Source organism: Palaemon carinicauda, chromosome 30 (genome assembly GCF_036898095.1).
Source record: "Palaemon carinicauda isolate YSFRI2023 chromosome 30, ASM3689809v2, whole genome shotgun sequence".
Taxonomy (NCBI): Eukaryota; Metazoa; Arthropoda; class Malacostraca; order Decapoda; family Palaemonidae; genus Palaemon; species Palaemon carinicauda.
In genome coordinates, this window is record NC_090754.1 from 41,928,026 (window position 1) to 41,954,027 (window position 26,002).

Sequence of the window (26,002 nt, forward strand, 5' to 3'; positions counted from 1 at the left end):
TCTGAACCTTCGCAGGTGCTAAGAAAGAAGGATGGGAGAAGCATGGGTAGTGGTAGTGGTGGTGGGGGGGGGGGGGGCAGTAGCCGTAGAGAACGGCACCTCGTAGTAACGGCGGATGTTGACGAAGGAGAAGAATAATTGGTAAGGGACCTCTGATAGTGCTTTTAACACACCCCAGTTATTATACCGACACCCTATAAGGGTGAGCGAGCTGGGTATATTCCTGGCATTCCATGCAACTTTTTTCTCTGGTGTATTTAGCAGTATTTATACCTTAGAAATGGTGCTATAAGGAGCATTTCACGGAGCGACACAGGTTGAGCCAAGAAATAGATATTTCCTTCGTCAAAATCCCTTTTATGTAACATGGATTGTTGTAGTGGTAGCTAAATATGCTTTGAATAAACCAATACTATTAAGGAAATCTTATTCTTCTTCTTTGTCTACATCTTTTCCCACTTCTATGTGGGGTTGATGTTTCTAGTCAGCTTTCTCCATCTACCTCTGTAAGAAGAAAAATTTTGTTGGAAATGCACGTCATAATGTTTTCCTATGCACTAAATTTTTTTTCATATTCTATATTCAAGTTTTAATAGAGATCCAGTATTACTGTCTTCCTTTGAACCATTGTCCTGTTTCTTCTCCTTGAATGGTTGACCTTTTTACTAATTGATATTTTTTAATGTAAGCTTTAGATTTAATATCTATCACACTGATTAAATTTGTCAGATCATTAAAACTCCTTCTTGGATTGTTTTATAAGAATGTGAATATTATGAACATATTTTATAATATCGATAATATTACGCATGAAAGGTTAGTGTTGAAATGTATTGAGTATAACCTAAATTCTTGGTTTAATAACATTTCCTTAATATATGAATAGGTATGAATCAGTTTTTTTTTCTTGCAGCGATCAAGACATGACTCTGGTAGCTCCATGAAAGGTGCTGTCAGTACTGGACCTGCGGAATTGCGCCGAACATTATCCTTTTTGACTGCAGTATCAAGCCCGGGACAGCGTAAGCGTCACATTACGGGGGGAGATGATAAGTGGCACGGATCTTTATGCATGAACTTCTTGAAGGAGTACATCCAATATCTTCAAAGTCTTGGCTTTGTGTCCCTTTCTGTAACTAAAGGAAACCTTCAAAGAGGGTAAGTATTTTATTAGTATTATTTTGGTTGGAAAATTTCTGCGTTTCTTTGACTATTTATGCAAATTAGTTTTGGTATGTGGTTATGATTATCAATGGAATATCAATTTTGAGTAATAAGTTTTACAAAGATGAATAGTTTTATATCTCTGAACCTCTTCTAGTGGTTATATTGCTTATTCTCCAGCAACTTGGTTTATTGACATACAGTATACCTCTAAAATGATAAAGAAAAAATCCTATTTTCTTTTCTTTTAGACCCATGCCTCTTGTAAAGTAACCAGATACACTAGCAGTTAATAACAAGCAGCAGAGCACCTGCACTTCTTTGTTATTTCAGTTTCTGTTATATTGGTTCCAGATAGTGATGAAGTTTTATTGCATTTTAAGTTGTATACCTTTGGATTTGTTAGTAATCACTGCACAGGGATAGTCTTGTGATTTAAATTACTGTTGTGAGGAGTGTGATTACGTCTCTGTTCCTCACAGGGAAAGTATGTTTCAAGTTTGAGTTCTTTACTTTTAGTTCAGAAGCCCAGAGAAGATTAGGTTAGTTGTTTATAGCAGGGATAGGGACAAATAAAACACATCAGCACCATTTTCTAATACACACTTACCTAGCCAAGTTTGGATAGTGATGGGCTTCAAAGCTCTTAACTTATTTAACTTTCTTGATGTAATCTCAGAAGGCCAGTGAGTCTAAGCTTGTAGGCATTAATTCTGAGTTTACCTGCACCGTTGCTAACCCTAACCTAACTTTCAAAGTCGGGTGTAGTGGTAATAGTGTTCCATTCAGTAAGGATTCTGAATGTTCACTGTGCATTCAGAGTCGAGATCCTCTCACAGAACCTCAAGTTCTTTTAAAACTTTAGATCTTTCTGTTGTTAAACCCTTGCATACCTGCATTCCTAGGTACTATTTTAGAAACTAGATGATGAGGCAGAAGACAGAGTTGGTAATCTGGAACCTAATATCTCTGTAAGTGCTCTTATGCAACCTTGTTTTTCACTTGTAGATAGGAATTTTTGTTTAAAATTTTAGATGTAAATGGTATACCAAGCTTCTGGAGATGTTATATGAACATCAGGTGAGTAGGGAAATAATAAATTGTATTAAAATTTTGTTTTTCACATATGCCAGTTTTGGAAGGTATAGTGCCAGTAAGCATTGAGCTATAATTCAATAGGCAATTGTTATTTAAACCAAAGATTCTCCTCATGAAAGTGTTACTCATTGTCTAATCAAAGAGGCAAAAAATAGAAGGGCAGTAGACTGAATATTTTCTCCCAGCCTAACATATTTCATCTTTCTTTATTGGTGTCATGATGATATCGTTCTTTGTAAATTTTAGAGCACTTTTTAATCACTAAAATATTGAATCCTTTTGTTAATTATAAGATTTAGTCATGAGAAGAGCTATGACATATGATGTTATTTGCCAATATGTTTCTAATTTTAATTTTCATATCTTTAAAATCTTGCAGTGATGCTTCAGACTGTTTACTTCATAACTTTTTGTATATTTTTCTCTTTATTGTTAGTCAGTGAATAATTCAAACTTCTCTTTCCTCATAAAGTTTTATATTTAGTATATTGTAAGGTAGTTATAGAATAAATTAGATTTATCATTTTACAGTAAAGAAATTTTGAGTTTTGTAGTAAATGACATTAATAATATTAATCTATTGCGGAAATTAAAAAAAAAAGAACTGCATGGAGACATTGTAATAACAATGTACAGTATCAATTCATAATCCAAAAAATGTATACTGTACTAATGAAACATAAGCTTTTATGTCATAGACAACAGAGGTCTGTGGCAAACCTACTTCTAATTCTAATCACCAATATACAAAGAACAAATTAAATACTACATGATGTTTTTTTTAATTTTTAAGATTAGTGAATCTTAAGGAATTACTGATGAAACATTGCCAGAAAAAGGCAAAATTCTAATAACCCTTTTACCCCCAGGCTATTTGGAAATTTCCAACCCTTAACCCCCAGGGGGTTATTTTTTTCCCAGCACATTTTGCAGTATATTTTTTTTAAATTGCTCTAACAGCCTTAATTTTTGTCATAGAAAGGTCAGGTTGGTCTCATTCTCTTGGAAAATGCCTGAATTTTCTCAAAAAATTATCAAAAATATGAAAAAATGAATTTTTATAGCATTTTTTTGCAAGGACGTATCGGTACGTCCATGGGGGTAAAAGGATGGCTTTTGTGAAACGTACCAGTACGTCCTTTGGGGGTAAAAGGGATAATAAAGCAAAAACTAAGCTGTAAAGTCTTTAGGGAGAAAGCAAGACAACTACCTTACTTAATAAAAAGGAAGAAATGTGCGTTGAATGGAAAATTATTTGATGTTGAAAAAACGGGAATGAAAAAGAATATGAAATCTATAGATTCCTAGAGGCTGAAGCAAAGCTGGGGACATGCTTTAGTTGAAATTTCTATCAGATGATGGGCCTCAGGTTTGTAGGAAGTAAATCATATCTCTACTACTACTTTTGCTTTAAGAACTTCACAATTGGCAAATGTAGTGACAATCACATCACTTATTTGCCAGAATTTAAATTATATTTTTTTGATACTCTAATGTTACAGTCCTCTAATTGTGATATACCTTTTTTCAGAGCTGCTCCAAGCAGGGAGAGAGAGATGCGTAGTTTCTGGAACAAAGAAGTTAGATTCAATGAACATTTGTCGACTGAATCAACGTATCTGATGAAGAATGTCTTGGGTGGAATAATACTTCTCGAGATCTTTTTCACCGAGCCTTATTTTGCTGTGAAGGTAAGAATATATGTTACTATACTGTGCTGTATTGATTAAAATATTCAACTGTTTTTAGACTGATTATGTTAGCCTGTACAGTACTTTGTTTTGTGGTTTAAAGTATCTCTTATTGGTAAGTAAGTTGGCCATTGTGTTTAGAGGTTTTTAATACATGGTAATTATTTCATAAAATAAATTTTGAGTCTATTCATGAATAGATAGTACATTGCCTCCGAGGGAAATACATCATGCCTCATTGAATTAAAACACTTGAAGTTACTTTTACTACACTGTACTGTATAAGTATTTTTTTTATTTTTTAGAATTTAATGATTTTTCTGGTTGACATATCAAAATTCATTGAGGAGTAAATAAAAATGTATAAATTAATGCAAATAATGTTTTATTCAAAGTGTTTTATCTTATAATTTGTGGTGAGCTCATGACTTGTTTCCCCTAACAGTCTCAATGTATGACTACATTAAGGTCCTCCTTTTGTGGTATGCACTTGAGTAACTGTGAATTTTATTTTTTCCTTGTTCTTATTTTAGGAAATGTGAAGGTATAATAAATAGATATAGGTTATAGGGTATTGTATGTACTTATGTACTTATTTTTTTTTTTTTTTTACCATGGAAACTTTACTCTAAATATTGGATGGAACCTATAAATGGTACTTGTCTCTTGCTGTTAATTTTTCTTACTTCTATATTGTGATATATTGCAACAATGCTCATTTCCAAAGGCATTTCATTACATTACATGGTAAAATTGTTAAATGGTCTTCATGGATCATTGTTAATGATTTGATTTTGTTAGATAGTCAAATCCTGAGGTCGACACCAATCCTCTTATTACCTTTTGTATAGAATTACATTTTAGAGGTTTTTAATAAAAGGCCTGTACAAGGGTAAGAGTGACTCCAAGTAAACCAAGCAAGCAGCCATTGTTTATTTTAGCACGCATAGATATAAAAGATTTTATAATGTTGCTTCTAAGTCATTTCACCTTATGTTATTTCCAACTTTACGTCGTTCATCCCTAGATATTAAGATACAAAAATTGAGTCCAAATTATGCTGTTTACATGACCTTACGTTGGTCACATAATAACAATGAAAAATAACTTTAAAAATAAACATAATTCTTTATAGGAAATTATGAAACACATACTATATGTTCATTATGAAAATAATGTAGTTGTTTATATACCTGTACACAGAGATTATTAGAAATATAAAGATAAACACACACTACATTTGTCAACGCCATTTTGACCCTCATTGAAGAGCTGTGGGCTTAGTGTCTTTGTCAAGTCAAACTGTGCATTCATGAATGGCTGTTAACAGTATGATATGCTTAGTGCTTAATCTACTACTCTTAAGAAGATAGAATAAAAATAAGATAAAATATCTCAATAACTCAGAACAAGGATTAGAATATTAAAAAAAAAAGTTGACAGCAAAGATTCTCGAATAGCTTTTCCTTTTTCAGCTAGAAGGCCTATTGCCTGTGTATGTAGTTCTGTCCCTATCATGGAGGCACATAATGTCTTCTTCTCATAATCACAAAACACACAAAGGCTGCTACAGCCTCGGAAGTCCCATCTGAAATGGTTTTATCAAAACAATTTGGGTAATTCAAAATCAAATACAAATCAGGATGGCCTGCAAATTTCCCTTTTATGTGACTAGAAATAACTCATACTTTAGAATCTACAAAGGAGAGTATCTCGAGAAAACTTCTTATTTTATTAGGAAGCAAACCAGCTTGCAAACCCAGAATAAAAAAAAAGTTTTCATGTGAACATTCAGTTAGTTTCTTATTGCCTTGAGTTATCTTCAGCACATTATCATTCCCTTTGCTGAAAATATTTAACTTCTTTTCTTCATTCTGATCTTTGATTACTTATAACATAAAAAGATTGCTTTTGTGTTGTTAATATGCACGGTCTTCTACTATTGTATCTTGTGCTTTATTTACATAGCTTATAGTATATAAATTCAACTGGAATGCTTTCCAACACATGAGAAATAAGACGATAATGTACTGTGTACTGTGCGTACAGTACATGTTTATGCCATTTTACATAGCAGGCACAGTATCTTTAGCCTGATAGGAGAACTAAAGTGAGATACAATTATATAGGTTTTAGAGAAAAAAAAAAGAAAGAGGTCAGTCTTTATAGGAAGTAGTAAATAGTCAGAAGTGTTTTGGATCATATTGGACAGTCAACAGATACCCTTTCCCCCCCAAGTAAATTTTTTTTCAAAGGGATTAACCGGTGATGAGGTGTGGGACAGAGGTAGATAGAGAAAGCTGACCAAAAACATCGACCCCACATAGAAGTGGGAAAAGATGTAGACAAAGAAGAAGATTGGAAGCTGTTAGCAACAAATTGATTGATAGCAACATAATTTTTTAACTCAGTTCATTGGTGAAATAGTTCTTTGAACAATAGGTTCAGAGATGAAAGTAAAAATTTTATGTTCTGAAGGGGAAGGTGTATTAGTCTTTACTAGATTTGCTTGATATAATTGGACTTTTTTCTATTTCAGTTTCCTAGTCCAAGGTTTAGATATTTAAGTGATATGTATAAATCCCATTTATGATTTGTTTTTTCAGGAATATTAAAACACTCCATATGCTTTTAAGGTCATCTTGTTGCCCAATAGCCTTGTCGGGGGTACCTCTCTCCCGTGCATGACTCGCCAATCATAGTACAGGTACTGAAGGTTCTTGCAAAATCCTTCAACTCCAAATGCATTGAATTTGGCCCTTTACTTTACATCTGTTCCCTTCAATCTTTTTTTTTATTGACTGTCTAACTTCTCTTAATTCCATTCTCTCATATTCAACTCTTATTTAAAGATAGATCCTTTAGGTAAGCCTAATGAGAGTCTAGAATAGGGATTTTGACAAAGGAAAAATCTATTTCTGGGCAAGGGACCTGTGTTGCTCCGTGAAATGCTCCTTATAGCACAATTTCTAAGGTATAAATACTGCTAAATATACCAGAGAAAAAGATGCATGGAATGCCAGGAATATACCCAGCTCGCTAACCCTTATAGGGTATCGGTATAGTAACTGGGGCGTGTTAAAACCACTACCAGAGGTCCCTTACCAATTAGTCTTCTCCTTCCTCAATATCCCCCGTCACTACGAGGTGCCGAAAGCTAACTTTGTCTTTTAAACATAATAGAAATAATAACTAAATAATTACATTAAATTGTTTAACAGAAATGTTATTAATCTGCTTGTCTTTTTATCACAGGTTTATGTTCTAGAATCAATAAGGTTACATGGAAGGAAACTCAACACTTTGTCCTCTCAGGTATGATTTAATTGATTTGGTTTGATTTATTTCTTTTACGTAATTGACAGTCAATTCTTAGAGGAATTGATTTATTTTGTTTTCCCTTTTATTTTTTTATTTTGCTGGTGATTTCTTTTAGTTATTTTGCACTCTTTCATTTCTAAACTTGATTTTGCTTATTTTAATGTGGAATATTATTTGCATAATCTTATTTTACTTTACAATATTATCAAATCAGACCGTTCTGTCAGGAATTTGGTTCTTTCGAGGGGAGTGAGCTTTGTTATTCACATCAAACTTTATTTCTGGGTCGATCTGTGGCGCCGGGTGAAAAGAGTCCTTCTTATATACCTTTTCTGATAAAACCTTCCAATTATACCAGAGAAAGATAAAAGCATGGAATGCTGAGGTTACAACCCTCGCGCGAGCACCTTTAGGGTGTCGTGTATAAAGCAAAGGCGCGTGAAATCCACTATTCACAGGTTGTCTTCCATTTAGTTAATTCCTTCGTCAAAGGGATGGGCCGATACAAAGGCCCTTGCCAACCACCAGCGCCACACCACCCACGCCACGACGCGAGCGCCATCTGAACAACATCCTTCTTTTTGGAATTCTAAGTGTTGATTTGTTTTGTGGTGCTCTCGGTCTTTTTTATCAATCGTGGATTTATTTTGTCATGTCCGAAGCTCCATCTTCACACATTCCAATGTTAAGTACCATAGTTTGTTTTGACAGTATTTTATTGTACCGGGCTTTTGTTTTATATCCAGTATAGTCTGTTTTAATTCCCGTCTGGCCTTTCATGGCGGCCATTGTTTGTTCACTTGTTGGGAATTCATCTTTGTCTGCCCGTTTAGTACTCTGTCACTTAGGTTCTTGGTTAAGTCCTGGCCTTATGCCTTTAGAACCGTTATTATTTTTATTTTTATTTTTTTGTGTATTTATGCTCATGGTACTTTTTGCTAGTAAGTCCAGCCTACGAACGAGATAGCGATTTAGCTTTGTTTTTGTTTAGTGCCCGCCCCTCCGAGGCGTTCGTCACTCGACTGTGCTATTTATTTAAAGTTTTAGCAGTTGCTATTCTTCGATCGTAGTGTTATATGGATGTACATTTTTATTTTATACGTTTATAATAGTGTTGTGTGATTTTTAGTCCTGTTTTTGTGTCCAAGAGAGCGAGAGATAGGGGTCCCCGTTTTCTGTTCGCAGTCACGAGTTACCCCTTTCTCTCGTTTTCTTTCTTTGCTCTGGTGGTTGAGCGGATTTCCCGTTTTCCGTTTTGTGCGTTCAACGGGTTCTCCCTCCCTCACCTCTCCCCCTCGGGGTGGATGATAACTTACGAGTTATTTATTTTTCGTGACTTTTCAATTGTTAGCGTTATTTTGGTCCGTGTTCGTCCTCTCCCCGTTACGGCTCGGGAGTAGTTTATGAACGTTTTCCACTCCGCCTTGAGTTCTACTCCGGCTTGAGGGATTCTCAATGATTTTCGTTCTATTGTTATATTTATATATTGTTTACTACATGGGACGGGCTTCATATTGTTTAGATACGACCCTCCGGTGGCCCTTACTGCGGTCTCAGGCCACGGCCATATCCACAATAGCCATTGTTATTACAATTGTGTTTTTATTCACAATAATTATTCAGGACCTTTCTTCTCCCTCCGGCCTCACCGGAGGTTGTAAATACGCTTTGCTATGATCTAAGCCTTAGCCTTTAGCTGCGGCTTGGCTTTTATATCTTCACAATTGAATTATTAGCCACAATTGAATTATTCAGGGTATCTCATTATCCTCCGGCGTCACCGGAGGTCGCCCATACACTTCACACTTATATTTGCCTTGCCTTTGGCTAAGACGGCATTATTCAGGACATCTCATTACGCTCCGGCTTCACCGGAGGTCGCCCATACACTTAACACTTATATTTGCCTTGCCTTTAGCTAAGGCTGGTGTTTATATTTATTTTAAGGGCATGTCACTGCTTCCCCGACCCTCGCAGGTCGGCAGATTGCTTTAAGTTATTTATCCTTATGTCATTAACAGACATTAGGTAAATTACAAATATACAAACATTTGGATATTATAGTGCCAACAATGGTTTTGGCCGAATAGCGATTTAAACGTTTGCGATTTAGTCTGTTAGTCTGTTAGTTTACACTCGCCCCAGGAAGGCTCGATTTAGACTATATCCTTATTTATTGGTTACGTTGTCGTTATTCTTCGTTTTTGGTTATTACAATGACTAAAAATGAAAAAGAAAAAGGAAAAATAAAAAATAAAAATAAAATAAAATAAAAACAATCAGTTTTATTTTACTTTCCTTATATTATTGTGTGATGTTAGCTTTTATTATGTAACCTTGAGAGTGAGAACATAAGGTGCTCGTTTATTAGCTCGAGTAAGGGAGGTGATTTTCCCGTTCTCCGTTTTTATACGTTCACGAGTTATTCAGGCCTCCTCTTATTATCAGAGTTGATGATAGTACGTTTAATGTTATACACGTTTTATTGATGTGGTTACTGTTAATATAGCTAACACTATTAGTAGGAACGTTGGTGTATGAGTCATTAATTGGGTTCGATTTATACCGACACCCTTAGCTCCGCCTTGAGTTATGTTTAGCTCCGCCTTGAGTTATACGCCGCTATAATGGATACTCATTGGGTGAGAACTAGTCAGATATTTGGAGTGCAACGGTGAAATCCGGCACTCAGACTCCGGCTGAGACCTTTTTGCACACGAACCTTTGTCATGTTTGATCTCAATTACACCTTTCCGGCCCCTTTTTTCATCGAATCTCCGGCTACGCTGGAGATAACTCAAACATTCATTGAGGTTAATGGTATCGTACCGGTGACGGTCACGATCTCACGGGGACTAGCCTTTGCTACCGGATCTCCCATACAAACAGAGATCAAGCAGACGTCCAGAACCGGAGTTAACAATGTGATACCGATGAGGATTTCACAGTTTCATTATTACGGTCCCTTTTTCATCGAATATCCGGCTTCACTGGAGATAACACAGACATTCAGTTTTAGAGAATGTTATCGTACCGATGAGGATCACGATTTCACGTTGCCGGACCTTTGTCACTGGTTCTCCGGTACAAACTGAGATCAATCAGACGATCAGAATCAGGGTATGAACCCTTTTTCATGAATTATCACAATATCGTCATTACGATTCTTTTTCATCGAATCTCCGGCTTAACCGGATATCGTACAGGCGATCAGCATTGAGGTTAATATTAGATTTCCTCTGGTTCACGTTGTCACTATGACGGACCTTTGTTTGTACCGGGGATGGTTGTCGGAGATCACTCAGACCACGGGTGGCCAATCTTTTGTTTTACCTGTAAAAAAAAAAAAAAAAAAAAAAAAAAAAAAAAAAAAAAAAAAAATTATTTATGAACGTAACTATGCCTATATTTATGCATGTATTTAATTCTAACTATGTATAAATATGGATAAATATCCATACAACATCGTGTTCAAATAGAATTAAATTAATTATGCCTATATTTATGCATGTATTTAATTCTAACTATGTATAAATATGGATAAATATCCATACAACATCGTGTTCAAATAGAATTAAATTAATTATGCCTATATTTATGCATGAATTTAATTCTAACTATGTATAAATATGGATAAATATCCATACAACATCGTGTTCAAATAGAATTAAATTAATTATGCCTATATTTATGCATATTCAATCCTAACTGTCTAAATATGGCTAAATATCCATACAACATAGTGTTCAAATAGAAATACATTAATTATGCCTATATTTATGCATAGTCAATTCTAACTATGTCTAGATATGGATAAATATCCATACAACATAGTGTTCATATAGAAATAAATTTCCACCCAGTGGCGAATGCGCCAACAGTGTCACATTTCATGAATACAAGTGTCGCACTATACCCCAGAAGATATTACATTAAATAACTTGTCTTTAAAATGGCTTTTTAAGAGTATACAGCTGATCCCAGCCTGTGAATGGGATCGCTAACCAAAGTTCAAGGAACATCCAGACTTATGTCCCCTTTCTGTTACAGAAGGTTCACCTGCATGGTTCCCATCAGGATGATGATGATTCTCTCTGGCCTGCAAAGAGAGGCTCTCCACCCTTGGGGATCGAAGTTGGGAAGGAATGCTCCATCTAGAGGTCCCTATCTCCTCGGAGTGTCCTCTCTAAGGTTGGACAACGACCCCATGGACGGGCAGGTATGTGGGGATGAGTTTTGAGCCTTCAGCTTTGCAATTACCTACGTCACCGACCTAGGACCATTAAAGGATCCTAATGTTCATGTTACCCTGCATAAACGGTGACGGCTAAAAGCAACACATACTAAGGAAATCCAAGGGGCTATGACGAGCTCTAAGGTATGGTGGTGAGTCAGTGCCGTTCAGGAACTCGGATATAGGTGGTACCATAAATCTGGAGGGCATAGACGTCCTCCCTCTGGGGGACCTAGATTTTACTCCCAGGTACTAGAATTCCCATTCAACGGATTCGTTCGATTGAAAGAGATTGCCTTGGTTAGATTAGACAAGGTACCGAAGGTAACGGTATTATTTCCTAAAGGGCAGGCCCGATCTGTCTGGACCAGGATGTTGTCAGCCTGGGGGGTACGATAATTCCAGGCTCTGCCCTTCCAGTTCGACCTACACGTTTGTTGGTCTGATCGGGTCAGTTGTGGGAAGTACGTTCTGTCTGAGACCTCTATCAGACAGGAATTGATAGTCGGTTTCCCACTCGTCATCACAGCCTTCCTCTGGTTCGACGATTTTGTATCTGACCCCCCATCATCAGGTGGTCTACCTCACTGATTCCCCAGGTACACAGCCCAACTCCGTTGGGATGTTTTGCCTGCATGCAGCCCTAGATCCGAACCCTCAGGCTCCTTTCATGGACACCAGAGAGGAAGCTACAGGAGTAGAAGACAGTCCCGACATCAAAGCGGACCTAGGAAAAAGGGGGCTCGGAGAAGGGAAGGACCTAGATTCACTCCCTCACAACGCGGTGGTCCTGGTAGAGGGAAGACTTTACCACTTTCGTGACCATTGGACTCGGTCTGTGGGATCATAGCATGGTCTCTAACGGTTTGAGATGAAAATGGCCTCAAGGTCCTCCTCCTCCGCCAGTGACCTTCTCCCAGAAATACACTCCCGTCCTGAAAGAGTACACCACAGGGTTACTCAAGAAAAAGCAATCAAACGACTATCTCTTAGGTATGGACCTTACTTCCCCGTGGGACCGTCACCACCTCTGTCGATCTTACCGACCGCTATTAGCTTGCGCCTATAGCTCGAAACTTCTCTTCTTATCTGGGTTTCCACCTAAGCAGGAAAGCCTTTGTGTTCAAGACATGCCCTTCGGCCTCAACATTGATCCCAGGATATTCACGAAACTGGGAGAGGCAGTGTTAGAACAACTCAGGAACCAAGAGATACAGATCATTGCTTATCTGGCCGGTTGGCTCATTTGGGCCCGGCCGGCCATAGAAGGTAACAGAGCTACGAAGGAATTTCTTCGATCGCTCGACAACCTGTGATTTCGGGTCAATCTCCATAAGTCTCGCCTGCGACCATCAGGCCACTTAGAATGGTTAGACATTCAGTGGGACCTTTCGAAGCACACGTTGTCTCTCCCTTCCAAAAGTAAGAGGAATAGGTCCCAAGATCAAGGATTTCTCAAGCACAAACAGGTGTCCAAAGAGCCTAGAAAGTATCCTCGGCCTTTCCCAATTCACTTCAGTAACAGATCTCCTAATAAAAGCCAAACTCAAGACATCAATCGATTTTGGAGAAAGAGAGCTACAGTACCTATAAGAAGACAAGGTCTCTAAGATCCCCTCTGTCGGGAAAATGAGACTACGCCCATGGTCCGAACCGAAGGACCTCTCCAAAGCGGTTCCTCTACAATTCCCACCTCCACAAGTGACATTCCATTCAGCCGTGTCTCTAAGTGGATGGGGGGATTTCTCCGAACATCAGATGTTTCAGGTTCTTGGTCACTAGCCATGAAACAGTCCCATATCAATGTTCTCGAAGCCATGGCGGTGTTCTTGACCTTGAAGAGAGAGACTCCTCCGAGGTCGACCCACATCAGAGTAGTGTCAGACAGCACAGACGAGGTACACTACGGAAACAGGGGAGGATCCAAGTCACCCAACCTGAATCAGGTCCTGGTCACTTTCTTCGCCTGGGCAACAGAAAAGAACTGGTTCCTGTCAGCACCTCACCTAGCGGGAGGCCAGGGTGTGAGAACGGGCTCACTATCCAGGACGAGTTCCCTGGAGTCAGAATTTCACTCCGGTGGATACTCAGGTTCGTTCCAGGCATCCAGGTAGATCTATTCACATCTCAGATCAATCACAAACTACCTTGTTATGTGACCCCAATCCTGGACCCTCGGGCTCATGCCATGGACGCATTACCCCGGGATTGGAACCATTAGAGGAAGATTTCCCTATCTCTCCCAGTGAATCTTCTAAAAACTTTAACACCGACTGCGCTCCTTCCGGGGCGCAGTGGTTTTAGTACCACCTCACTGCCCAAGAACAGTTGGTTTCCTCTCCTCCTCGAGTAGAAACTCCGTCCCATCCGGATTCCGTTCCTCAAACTGACCCGAGTATTCCAAACTCACTGTGTCGGATTACTCAAGGATGTCCAAACCCTAACTTTGTGGACTACAGGAAGTTGGCAGCTCGTAGAGACTCGAACATTGAACCGGAAAACGATTTCTTCATCGAATCAGTCAAAAGGGACTCGACAATTCGCCAATATGATTCGGCCGTTAACCCCCAAAATAGGTGGTCCCCTTGGAAAGTTATTCCTCTTCTCCAAGATACTTTTCTATGTCCGGTCACCACTCTCAGGGCCTTTTTAGCCACGACTGCTACCCGATCGTCTGGCCCCTTGTTTATCAGGGAACAAGGAGGTACCATTCCCATACGTGGTATTAGGCTATAGATCCTATACTTCGTTTGACAAGCCAATCCGGGATCATTTCCCCCAGAAGATGGACTTTGATGACCTTATAAAGTTCACGGGTTGGGAATCTCCTATGGTCTTCAAACGCCACTATCTAATGAACTTACAGGCTCTTAAATACCCAACAGTTGCAGCTGGGAGCCGTATTTCTCCCCAGTGATCTTTTGTTCTTCCTTTCATCCATCTCTTTTCTTCTCCCTCCTACCCGCCACTCGCACCACGACGCCGCTTCCTTGGTAGTTCGTTAACCCTAAGTTTATTACATATTAGGTTATGTTTGTAACTATTATTGATTACCGTTGTTACAGGGTTGGGATATTCTTAGCCATGTCAGTTTTGTAGCATGTTTCCTCTGATACTCGGAGGCTTCCCTGTTATCATGTTTGTTTACCTTAATTATTTATGATTTTCTTTACATGGTGTTGTTTCTCTCCCCTCATTAAATTAGTTATTGTTGGGCTTGGAAGGCATTCTCTGGTACATTTTCACCCGGCGCCACAGATCGACCCAGAAAAGGGATTTTGACGAAGGAAAAATCTATTTCTGGGGAGAGACCTGTGGCGCCCGGTGAAACCCTTCCCCTTTATTTTACACAATCCCACCCTTTCCTTTCCAAGCCATCATGGCCAATACAGAAGGATGTTGTTCAGATGGCGCTCGCGTCGTGGCGTGGGTGGTGTGGCGCTGGTGGTTGGCAAGGGCCTTTGTATCGGCCCATCCCTTTGACGAAGGAATTAACTAAATGGAAGACAACCTGTGAATAGTGGATTTCACGCGCCTTTGCTTTATACACGACACCCTAAAGGTGCTCGCGCGAGGGTTGTAACCTCAGCATTCCATGCTTTTATCTTTCTCTGGTATAATTGGAAGGTTTTATCAGAAAAGGTATATAAGAAGGACTCTTTTCACCGGGCGCCACAGGTCTCTCCCCAGAAATAGATTTTTCCTTCGTCAAAATCCCTTTTTTATTAACATAGAGCTTAAATTAATATTATAGTATTGTTACTCATGAATAACAGAAGTCTCAATAATGCTTTGTTATTTACATCATACATAGTTTGGTATTAACATAGCGCTTAAATTAATTTAGCATTGTTACTTACGAACAACAGAAGTCTCAAGTAACACAATGCAAGATTAGATATTCACACAATATACAGTACACTGTATATACATTTTTGTAGTTAGTATGGTGTGCTGGAAAAGTCTTAGAACTAATTTAGCTTGCATATCATCATATTAGTATTAATCAGTAAGTTTTATATGAAATAATGTAGTCTTAAAAGATTATTCAAGAGATTTCAGCCCATTCCAGTAGATTAATACTTTTCAGAAAGATATAATGCAATTTAGGTTTCTCAAATATTAGTCTCTCAAAATATTCATGTATATAGTTAATCTATATAACTTAGGTAAGCCATAATGAGGTATGGAAAATTTGATTTTTAGTAACTTTCTAAAAATAATTAAAATGGAGACTTGAAATCTAAATTGTTTGCAAATGACTGTCCTGTGTTTTTGGATTTAAATGTTCATGAGTAGTCTTTCTAGTAATAAACATTTGCTTAGTATAACAAAGGTAAATACCAGGTTGTTTTAACTCTACATCTGTAGTAATAAGCTTAACTTGCGTAAAAATTTGAATCATGTTGTCCTTGTACAGTAGTTGTATTTGTACCTCTATTTTTAAATGTTCTGTAATACTGTAACTAATGCATTTGTATTTTTAAAGCTAATACCCTCTTGCCCCTCTAGGTATTGTTTTCTCTACCGTAATTGGAGAAATAGAGTTGATAAAAGCATCAGTAGCAAGTGCATGAAGGCTGTGCTGTAGTAGTGGTTTGCTTTTGTACAATGTCCATGAAGTTTATTTGATTTATTTGATTTTACAGATTTTTCTGCATGCCATTGTAGGCATTTGGGGGAGTTGATTGATGTTTTGCTCAATTTTCATCTCCGTTAATTATTTACATACATATAAAGATTGCCATCATCCTAAATGAGTTTCTTTATTTTTGAGGATTTTGGTGATTCATTCATATTTCAGTTTATTTGGAAATATACACATGATTTTAGTATACTTTACTGTTATATTGCTGTAAGGTAAGGAATATAATATATGGGGGTTAGATACTTCGTGTTTTTATGGTTAACTGATTATATTTTTTGAATGGGCTTCATTTTTTACACTGTTGCTACTTTGTTATGAAACGCTGGCTTTTGCTGCATTATGGTTACTGGAAATCAATTCTTCAATGAACAACAATCCAAGATCTTATAGCATCTTGGCTTTTCAAAATAGGGTTGTTGCTTAGCTTCTAATAATAATTAAGAGCTTTTTCTTCTGAATTTTTCCTTAAAATGGGTTGTTAACTTCGTGTTTTACATAGTACGAGGAATACCACAAGACATGATGGGTTATTAGAGTTACCATTTCCTTTACTGTGGGAATGCATTTGAAGTGTTGTAGAAAGAACAAAGTACTCTACAGTATTTTTATTTATATAGTAAGAGGCTGAAAGTTTTAGAAAATACAAGTTAAGTTCTAGATTTAAAATTAAATTTTAAGTCTGCAGATATTTTCAGGAAGAGGGTGAAATTTTAAATATTAAGCAAACATGTCATGTATTATTTTTAAATTATAAAAAAATACACACTATTAATATGTCCTCAGGATGATCTGCTTTTGCATTGGTTATACTTAAACACTTGGCAACTGCAGTGCTAGTTGGCTAATAAAATTTTACCGACCCAGGTATCAGATTTTTGGATGTTAGGAATGTGTACTAAAAAGGTGGAAGCTTATCGGCCCCTTAAAAAGATAGTAGTTCAGTTGTCCATAGAAGAAATCTAATGCAAACTTGGAATTTTTTATTTTGATGTTCTGTAACTTGAAATATACCTAGTTTTTGTGATGTTGCTTTATATCGTGAACAGTTCCGTCTTTAAACCTAAATAGACGAGTTACAATAGTAGTAGATATTTGTTAATAATTTAGTATCAAAATTTTTTCCCATTTTTGCTGTTGTAAATGATTAGTATTTTTCCTTCTAAACTCTTGTGGACAAAAGGTAATTAAAAAAAGTACCCCTGCTAAAGTTACTTAAAGTAATGGCAGATAACTTTGTACAAAACAAATAAAATACTGTACCAAAAGAGTTCAAAGCAACAAATGACATCAAAGCAGTTGGCATTGTTACTTGGTAAAATACCAGCATTTTTAATGGAAAGCTGGTAAAGATGTAATAGAACTGAAGAGAATGAAAAAATATATGTAAAATTACCCTTTTAAACTTTAAAATATCTGAATTACTTCATTATTTAAAATGGAAAAACCAGTGTCGTGAGCATTTTTTGGCCTTATTTATCTCATGCCTGATCAGAATGAAAACCCATACTTATGCATACTTTAGTATATTCAACCAATCTCTACAAATAAATCTTTGAAGCCTGATTTCTCAAAATATGAAAATTTCAGAAAAAATTGTTGCTACATTTTTTTTATTGATAGGTTATTGTCATCCAAAGATGAAATGATAAGGGAATTTTATAGCCTACAATCTTTACATTTACTTTTTGAAAAAACTAAAATCTTCCATATGATAAAAAATCATCTTTGAAAGTGACCTATATACATTGATAGAATAATACATATGAACAAATAAAAATGCTAAGAAATTTTCCAATGTACAAATTTTAGAGCCTAGTATTCTCTCTCAAATGACTTTTAAATGAAAAAGCAATCAAAAAAAAAAAGGGCTTTGAAATATCTCCAAAATAATATTGTTTTGGTGTAGTTAAGTCGTACCCCTTAACAAAACTGTAAATTACCATTATCAGTTCTTGTATGTCATTATTATGACCACATTTTATACATTAGAAGTGTTATTGAGTCAATGGCACTACAGTATGTGTAAAAAGTTGATGAGAGGAATATTATTTATCCTGTAAGGATCGTACAATTACGTTGCACTAGGAAAATGGCAAATTTTGAGTGCCCTCTAATTATTATAAATTCTGTTTGTTATAATACCTGTCAACCAAGGTTATGGATAGAATTCCATGTTGATATCTAGTAACATAACTTTTATCTCTTCATCAATGAGTTAATGTAATGTAAGATAATGTAATAATGGTTTTTGTCAGTGTGATTTCTTCATACAGCTAATACCAAAGGCTAAGTCTTGGGAAAATTAAAGATTATCTTGTAGTATCAAAAGATCTGTAACAAAGAAAGTTAGTAAAATCAACCAGATCAAATGTCAAAACAATTATAAGATATGTCAGTTTATCTCGAAGTTATTGTATTTTACTTTCCAAGGCTGGCCTCTGTACAGTATATTCTGCCAAATGCAAAGCTGCTTCTGCATATACTCGAGGTTATAAATGGAGCCAGGCGTCATGTATAACAATTTTGTTCCTACACCTATACAAAGCTTTTGTCCTTTGAAATATGGAAATGTCAACAGTGGAGCTGGAATGGCCACTGAATTTGTTACTGAGGTATATAACAACAGGTGGTGTGCATTGGCAAGTATCCCCTCTCGCCTATCTACCAAAGACTCTTCACTTTTGTTTTTGGCTATGCGTACTGATATACAGTACTGTTGCATCCTATCCAAGGCTATTTAATCTTTTTCTTATACCTTTAGTCTCATTAGTGTTACTGGCTTTATGTATAATAGCAGAACGAAGCAAGATTGCAAGTGTATATTGGATAATTCTTCAGTTTATGATAAACTGGCGATAGATCCAATCATTATTTAAGGGCATAATTGTTAAGATTATCCCCTTTGTTACTGATTGTAGATAGTGGCCTACCATAGCGGGTGTTTGCGTTGGACGAGAATGAAAAGTCTTCAATGTTATTTTTGGCAAGCCCGTGAATTACTGGACAGACTGTTGGCACTTATGCTCTCCTCGTTAAGTTTGCCGTTTGCTGAAGCTCCTGTGTATGAACCCCTGGCTTAGATCCTTAGAGTATGCTTCAGGAGCAGGAAGAACTCGGTTCTACATCAGAGAGTTTTCAGGTTTTGTTGAGTGTAAGGAGATCATGGCACCCCAGCATGTGCTGGGAGCTCTTTCTTGCAGAAGACAAGCTTTCCTCAGGCCCTCGATGTTGTTTTGTAAGGAGTGGGTACCTAAGGCTACTTTGCCGTGATAGCACCAATGATGCAGTGGTGATTCCAGTGCTAGCAATCAGTGACCCCAGTGGTGATTTTAGTGCCAGCAATCAGTGACCCCAGTGGTGATTCTAGTACCAGCAATCAGTGATCCCAGTGGTGATTCTAGTGCCAGCAATCAGTGATCCCAGTGGTGATTCTAGTGCCAGCAATCAGTGACCCCAGTGGTGATTCTAGTGCCAGCAATCAGTGATCCCAGTGGTGATTCTAGTGCCAGCAATCAGTGATCCCAGTGGTGATTCTAGTGCCAGCAATCAGTGATCCCAGTGGTGATTCTAGTGCCAGCAATCAGTGACCCCAGTGGTGATTCTAGTGCCAGCAATCAGTGATCCCAGTGGTGATTCTAGTGCCAGCAATCAGTGATCCCAGTGGTGATTCTAGTGCCAGCAATCAGTGATCCCAGTGGTGATTCTAGTGCCAGCAATCAGTGATCCCAGTGGTGATTCTAGTGCCAGCAATCAGTGATCCCAGTGGTGATTCTAGTGCCAGCAATCAGTGATCCCAGTGGTGATTCTAGTGCCAGCAATCAGTGATCCCAGTGGTGATTCTAGTGCCAGCAATCAGTGATCCCAGTGATGATTCTAGTGCCAGCAATCAGTGATCCCAGTGGTGATTCTAGTGCCAGCAATCAGTGATCCCAGTGGTGATTCTAGTGCCAGCAATCAGTGATCCCAGTGGTGATTCTAGTACCAGCAATCAGTGATCCCAGTGGTGATCCATGTATGCAGTGCTCTCTAAGTGTATCTAATCCTTCCCTATTACCCCTATTCTTGTCGCCCCTGCCCTACCCTGTTAATGTAACTGGAGCCTGTGGCTCCCTCCCACTCAGATTCTGTGACTCCAGTCCGTGTTTGTTTTGTAATCACCAGTGAGTGTACATGCCACTTCCCTTGTGACAGTGTTCCCCCAGTGTTGTGGGTCCTGTTGAAGTAGTCAGTGCAGTGTCTCCCCCGGGGATTAGCTTTGTCATTGATGGTTGCTCAGCCCTCAACTTCTTCCTCTGCTTGCAGAGCCTTGGGTAAGAGAAAGAAACGTGAACATTCCTCTTCCTCTTCCTCATCTGACTCCTCTTTGACTTCCAATTCTGATTCTGACATTACACAGAAGTCCAAGAGGTCCAGGAAGGCCAGTCAGCTGTAAGGAAAGGGCTCCTTACAACATCACCACTGTTTCGAAAGGGGTGGACGACTCTCTAGTTGTTCCCGTCCCTATGTTTCGTCCCCTTGTGCTGGGACCACAACCTTGTGCCACTTCCTTTATCGTGGCCATGTTGGTTGAGCCAGAGCCATGACCAACCATGCCTGACCACCCATGGAGTACCACATGCACCTTCTGTCAGCTATGTGTTGGAGGTGCTTGGGCACCCTCCTTCACCTTCTTACATGGATGGTGGACTGCTGCTCCCCTCTCTGATCGCAGTACTTTGGTACCCCATGTTAAGAAGTTGACAACGCTTGAGGTTATCATTGCACGCTTGCGAGTAGCTGAAGGCCACGGGCTGGTGGTGGAGGCCTATGACACCTCCCCCCAATAATCAGCAGATGAAAGAGTATGGGTTATTCCATTTTTCTCTTGTGATCAGTACCAAAGATCATTTCCCTGCTGTTGGCCATCCTGGTCTGTTATCAGCCTATAATTATGTTTCTGGGTCTGTCCTAGGGGCAGAGTGTTCGTATTGCTGGATGGGGGTACAGTTAATCTTCAGAGCAGTATACTTCACTTTCTACCCCTGCTGGGTATGATAGTACTTGGGATTCATCTGCCCCTAAGGTACTGTACCTTGGCCTGGTACAATCTTTAGTTGGAGTTTTGCTTTGTGGACATTCTTACACTCATTCGTGAGTGAAGTGGACTGGATGTGACGACCTTGGCTCCACCTTCAGGGAGAATTTTGGTCATTGATTGACACTTCAATGCCCCTCAAAGGTCAAGGCCATTTTTGGATGTACCCTGGTCAAACCCTGGGTCGTTTGACCCTGGATTGAGTTGATGATTAGATATGTTGATAGTGTTTTTTGCTCGAACTTCTAATATCAAAAGACCTGGTCTTGCAGACAGAAATGTAAGGGATGTTGAAGAAAATTGCACTCAAAATTGCTCTAGACAAATGTCCAGGGTTTTACAGTCGATTTTTTTTTTTTGGCTGAAGAAGGCCGTGCTGAATTTCATCCGAGAAGGAGTCTTCATGCTCGCATTGGATTTGTAGTATGCATACTTCCAAGCACCCATACATCAGTCTTCTCAGAAATATCTCCACTTTTCCTTTTATCGCATGGTGTACCAGTTCAAGACGCTGTACTTTGGGATGTGCTGCTCCTAGGTGTTCTCTGATAGCAGCTTGGGCACATTCATAAGGGATACATTTGTTGATGTATCTCGTTGATTTGATTGGCCTCCTCCATGAAGCAGCTGCTACAGAATTGAGCTAGACTTCTTTCATTTTATCATGATTTGGGGATTGTAATAAGTTGAGAGAAGTCAGATCTCATACCCAGGCAGAGGTTGCAGTACTTGGGTATGTTGATAAACATGACGATAGTGTGAAAGTTCCCTTCAGACTATAACATCAGCAAGCTCAGGTAGGTAGAGCATCGGTTTCTATTCAAGACAATACTCCCAGCTCAGTGATAACAGAGTCCTCTAGGTCTCCTTTCCTAGCTGGAGAAGCTTGTTCCTCACAGGTGCCCTCATGAGAGATCCTTTCAGGGGTGTTTGAAGGAACATTGGTCCACCTACAGTGATCGCCCAGCCTTCCTGTTCCAGAGGAAAACCTCACCATGGACGTTCCACTTGGCTCCCCATCTTCGGACATGCAGCTGTTCCCAGATGCATCAAAGGAGGGGTGGGGCACACACCTGGTTGTCTCAAGATTGTCGTCAGAAGAAAAGCATCTACTCTTCAATGTCCTAGAAATGCAAGCCGCATTCTAGTCCTGTAAGCATTCCAAGAATATTTGAGGATGCATTTGGTGTTGTTGATGAATGGCAACACCAACATTGTTGCTTAAATGAAAACACAAGGGGGCACAGCTTTGCACCCATATTGCAAGTTGACAAAGCAAGGGTTATGCACTAGCAGACACACTTAGTTGCTAGAGGCATATTGTAGGGTTGGAGTGGTCCCTACATCCTTGAATAGTGGACAGGCTTCCTGCACTGTGGGGATCTACTAGGATCAACCTTTTCACCATGTCGCTAAAAAGAAAATTCCCAATGTGTCGTTCCCCCATTCCAGACCCATGGGAAGTGTTTACAGACTTCATCTAACATCCATGGCAGCACTTGGATGCGTCACTTTTCCTTCGTTCAGCCTGATTTGGCCGCTGATTAACTTGAGTGTTGATTATGCCAGTCCTCAGGGTGACCCTAGCATCTCCCTGATGGCCACATGCCAAGGGTTATCCCAATTTGTTATCACTTCTAGTCAAAGTCCTGAGAGAACTACCCCAGTGGTACTCGCTTATCTGTCAGCCACATATTCAGGGGTACCACTTATCCATGAAGTGCCGTAAGTTTTGGTTGGAGTCTATCCAGCATCTCCTCCATGCAAATAGATTTTCATTAATCACAGCATAGGAGATGTCTTGTTATCACGATGGTCCTCTGTAGCTTTCTGCCAGGGAAGTGGGCCTTCTTCTTCGATTGGAGTCATAGAAAGGGTGCTTCTCTGGTTGGAGCATCTCTAGCGCAGATCACGGATTTCCTTGTCTTCCTTTGCCAAGATAAGTGCCTCTTTGTTGCAGCTGTCTAAGGATATTACTCAGCCTTCGACTGAAGGTGTAGACCTCTCAATGGAGTTTTTTATGCTCATGAGGAACCTCGAGTAGTCTTGCCCAACCCAGGACCTCAATACCCAGAGTGGGACATGACCCTTATTCTCGAGGCTTATACACAGACCCCTTTTAAGCCTTTGAGAAGGTCAACAGAGATCTTACCCTCAAAACTTATCTTGAAGCAAAGAGAGTAGGCAAGTTACACAGTCTCTTTTAGTAACCCTTGCTGATGGGTGGAAGGAGGTCTCTTTTTAAGTTTGTGGTCAAACCCAGAATTTTGAAGTGCACAACCCCAGGTTTGAGACCTTCTCCATCCCCTCTCTATATGAAGCGGCAGGTGGTAATTGAGAGGAAATGTTTATGTATTCCATGAGGGCTCTGCAGTACTGTCTGAGGACCTGACACCTTAGGCCTGAGTGTTAGCGCCTTGTCCTTAGCACTGGCAGAACCAAGAAAAGGTGTCAAGGAGCACAGTCTCTTTCTTGTTTTGTGAGATGATCCCTAGGGCATACACCATGACAGCTGAGAGAATCAAGGTACCAGCTAGGACCAGGGCACAAAAAGTCATGAGTATAATCTCCACCTTAACATACATAAGTATTTTTGCAGTTAGCCAGGTGTTGAAGGCTGGAGTTTGGAAATACCAAACAACTTTCACAGCCTTTTACCCATGGGAGTATACCCACAAGTCCCTTGACAATTGTTCTTGGTCCTATGGTGGCTGCTCAAGAAGTTGTGTAGCTAGCCCACTTTTCACACAGGGCAGGAAGCATCTTGTCTGCTGTAACGTGTAGGTTCAAGTCAAGGATGGAAGGTAGAATGACTGGCTCTTCTTCATCTTTCCTTCCCCTCTCTTGGGAACAAAGTGGTTGTGCACTTACTTACTGGCTCTGATTTGATGCTGGTAAGCTACACTTCTGAGTGCCATTCTTTGAAATCTATAGAACTATCTTCCCCATCCTCCCTTGACAAGGGGGGGGAATGGTGGAATATATAACAATATTGATCTTAATATGCCAGGTATATCATTCCGGACTTCATTCCCCTTAGGAGGAAGGGATTCCTCCTTTAACCACATACCAGTCCTCTTGTACAGGCTGGGCCTTATCTGCCTATTCATCTCTATGATGGACAGGTAGGTGTTTGCCGGAATCATTTTGTTTGCTCCTCTATGGAGCCAGGTAGACTGACAGTTCTAAGAAAGAGAACCAACCAGTTTCATTTTAAAGGAAGAAAGTTTTGTATACATGTAGGAAAACATAACGAATTTGTAATTTTGCTAGGTATACAAACCTTATGGTAAAGTTAAACTTCCTACCTTAATAACCCCTCTCAGCCCTGATCTGCAGGTCAAAAGTGAAGAGTCTTTGACAGGTGTGCGGGCTCGGAGACTCACTCTTGCTCACCACCTGTTTTTAACCACCACATTAACAAATTCAACGTCCATTCCAACTCCGCTGAATTAATTTCCCTACTTTAAAGGACTCGGGTTTGTATAGCTTGGAAGAATACAAATTACTTTTAAGATTTGTGATATTCTGTCATGTATTGAGCATGCCCCTAAAAGCAAACCACACTAATGAATCAAGAGTAATTTTACATTTTGCAGCGATTAAGAAACTTTTGCTAGTGTTTTTATCTGATAATATTGATTGATAATATTTCAGTGAACCTTTTCGAGATTCATTTGCTATTCCTTATCTAGAAAGAATAGATATGAAAGCTAAAAAAAATTCCTTCTGTATGTAAAGATACCACTCATAACACTTCCTTTTAGTCATATAAATACCCTTCTCCTCTTTGTAGGGACACCTGTGCAAAACGTATGGTTTCTTTTTTACAGATGGTCATTCTTTTCCTGCCATATGTTTTATAAACACCTAATCCATTATGCTGTTTTTTTTTCTTCATTTTCACATTTGGTTATTGCTGTCATTTTTAATAGATTGTCAGGTATTTACTTACTTTTTTCAAGAAAGAATTTCCCTGGATGTAACATGAAAAGGCTTTAAAATGATGATGTTAACCCACAAATGCTGTGTAACTAGTGTAAGGAAAAGTAATCACAGTACTCATTGGTTGATAAGTGAGTATGCACCTTAACAGAGTTAGGCATGAAAGCTTACTTGTAGTGGCCTGGTGGTAGCGTCCTTGCCTGGTGATTGGCAGACTGGGGTTCGAGTCCTGCTCAAACTCGTTAGTTCCTTTGGTTGCTGCAACCTTACCATCCTTGCGAGCTAAGGATGGGAGCTCGGGGGAGCCTATAGGTCTATCTGCTGAGTCATCAGCAGCCATTGCCTGGCCCTCCTTGGTCCTAGTTTGGGTGGAGAAGGGGCTTGGGTGCTGATCATATGTATATATGGTCAGTCTCTAGGGCATTGTCCTGCTTGCTAGGGCAATGTCACTGTCCCTTGCCTCTGCCATTCATGAGTGGCCTTTAAACCTTTATGTGCAATCCAGAAATAAGGATAGAGATGCAAAACCTAGGAAAAGAGTATAGAGTAACATTTCAAGTGCTAAAGGTAATAGCAAGAGTATTGAGACAGCCATTTTGCTCTTGCAAGATTGGTTCATGGTAGTGGACTGGTGTGCTAAACTATACTTTGATGATTCCAGTGGACAGTTTCCATAGGAAAAAGACTTGATGTCACAGCTTTAATAGATGCTAAGCTAGTTAGTTTCTTGAAAAATGTTACTGTTATTTCCCTATATTACCTAAATCTGTCAGGAATTGTCCCGATCTGTGACAGTTGTAGGCATGGGTCTCTCAGTCTATGAAGCT

General features: G+C 39.0%; 1 protein-coding gene across 1 annotated transcript in view; it reads left to right on the plus strand.

The window, feature by feature from the left end:
• Positions 1–26,002, plus strand: part of LOC137623054 (KICSTOR complex protein SZT2-like) — a 362,398-nt gene that overhangs the window by 266,674 nt on the left and 69,722 nt on the right. The window contains exons 63-65 of the mRNA XM_068353692.1: positions 914–1,158; positions 3,794–3,953; positions 7,209–7,268. Of these exons, the coding sequence (XP_068209793.1) occupies positions 914–1,158; positions 3,794–3,953; positions 7,209–7,268 (465 nt within the window). The remainder of the gene's footprint in view (positions 1–913; positions 1,159–3,793; positions 3,954–7,208; positions 7,269–26,002) is intronic.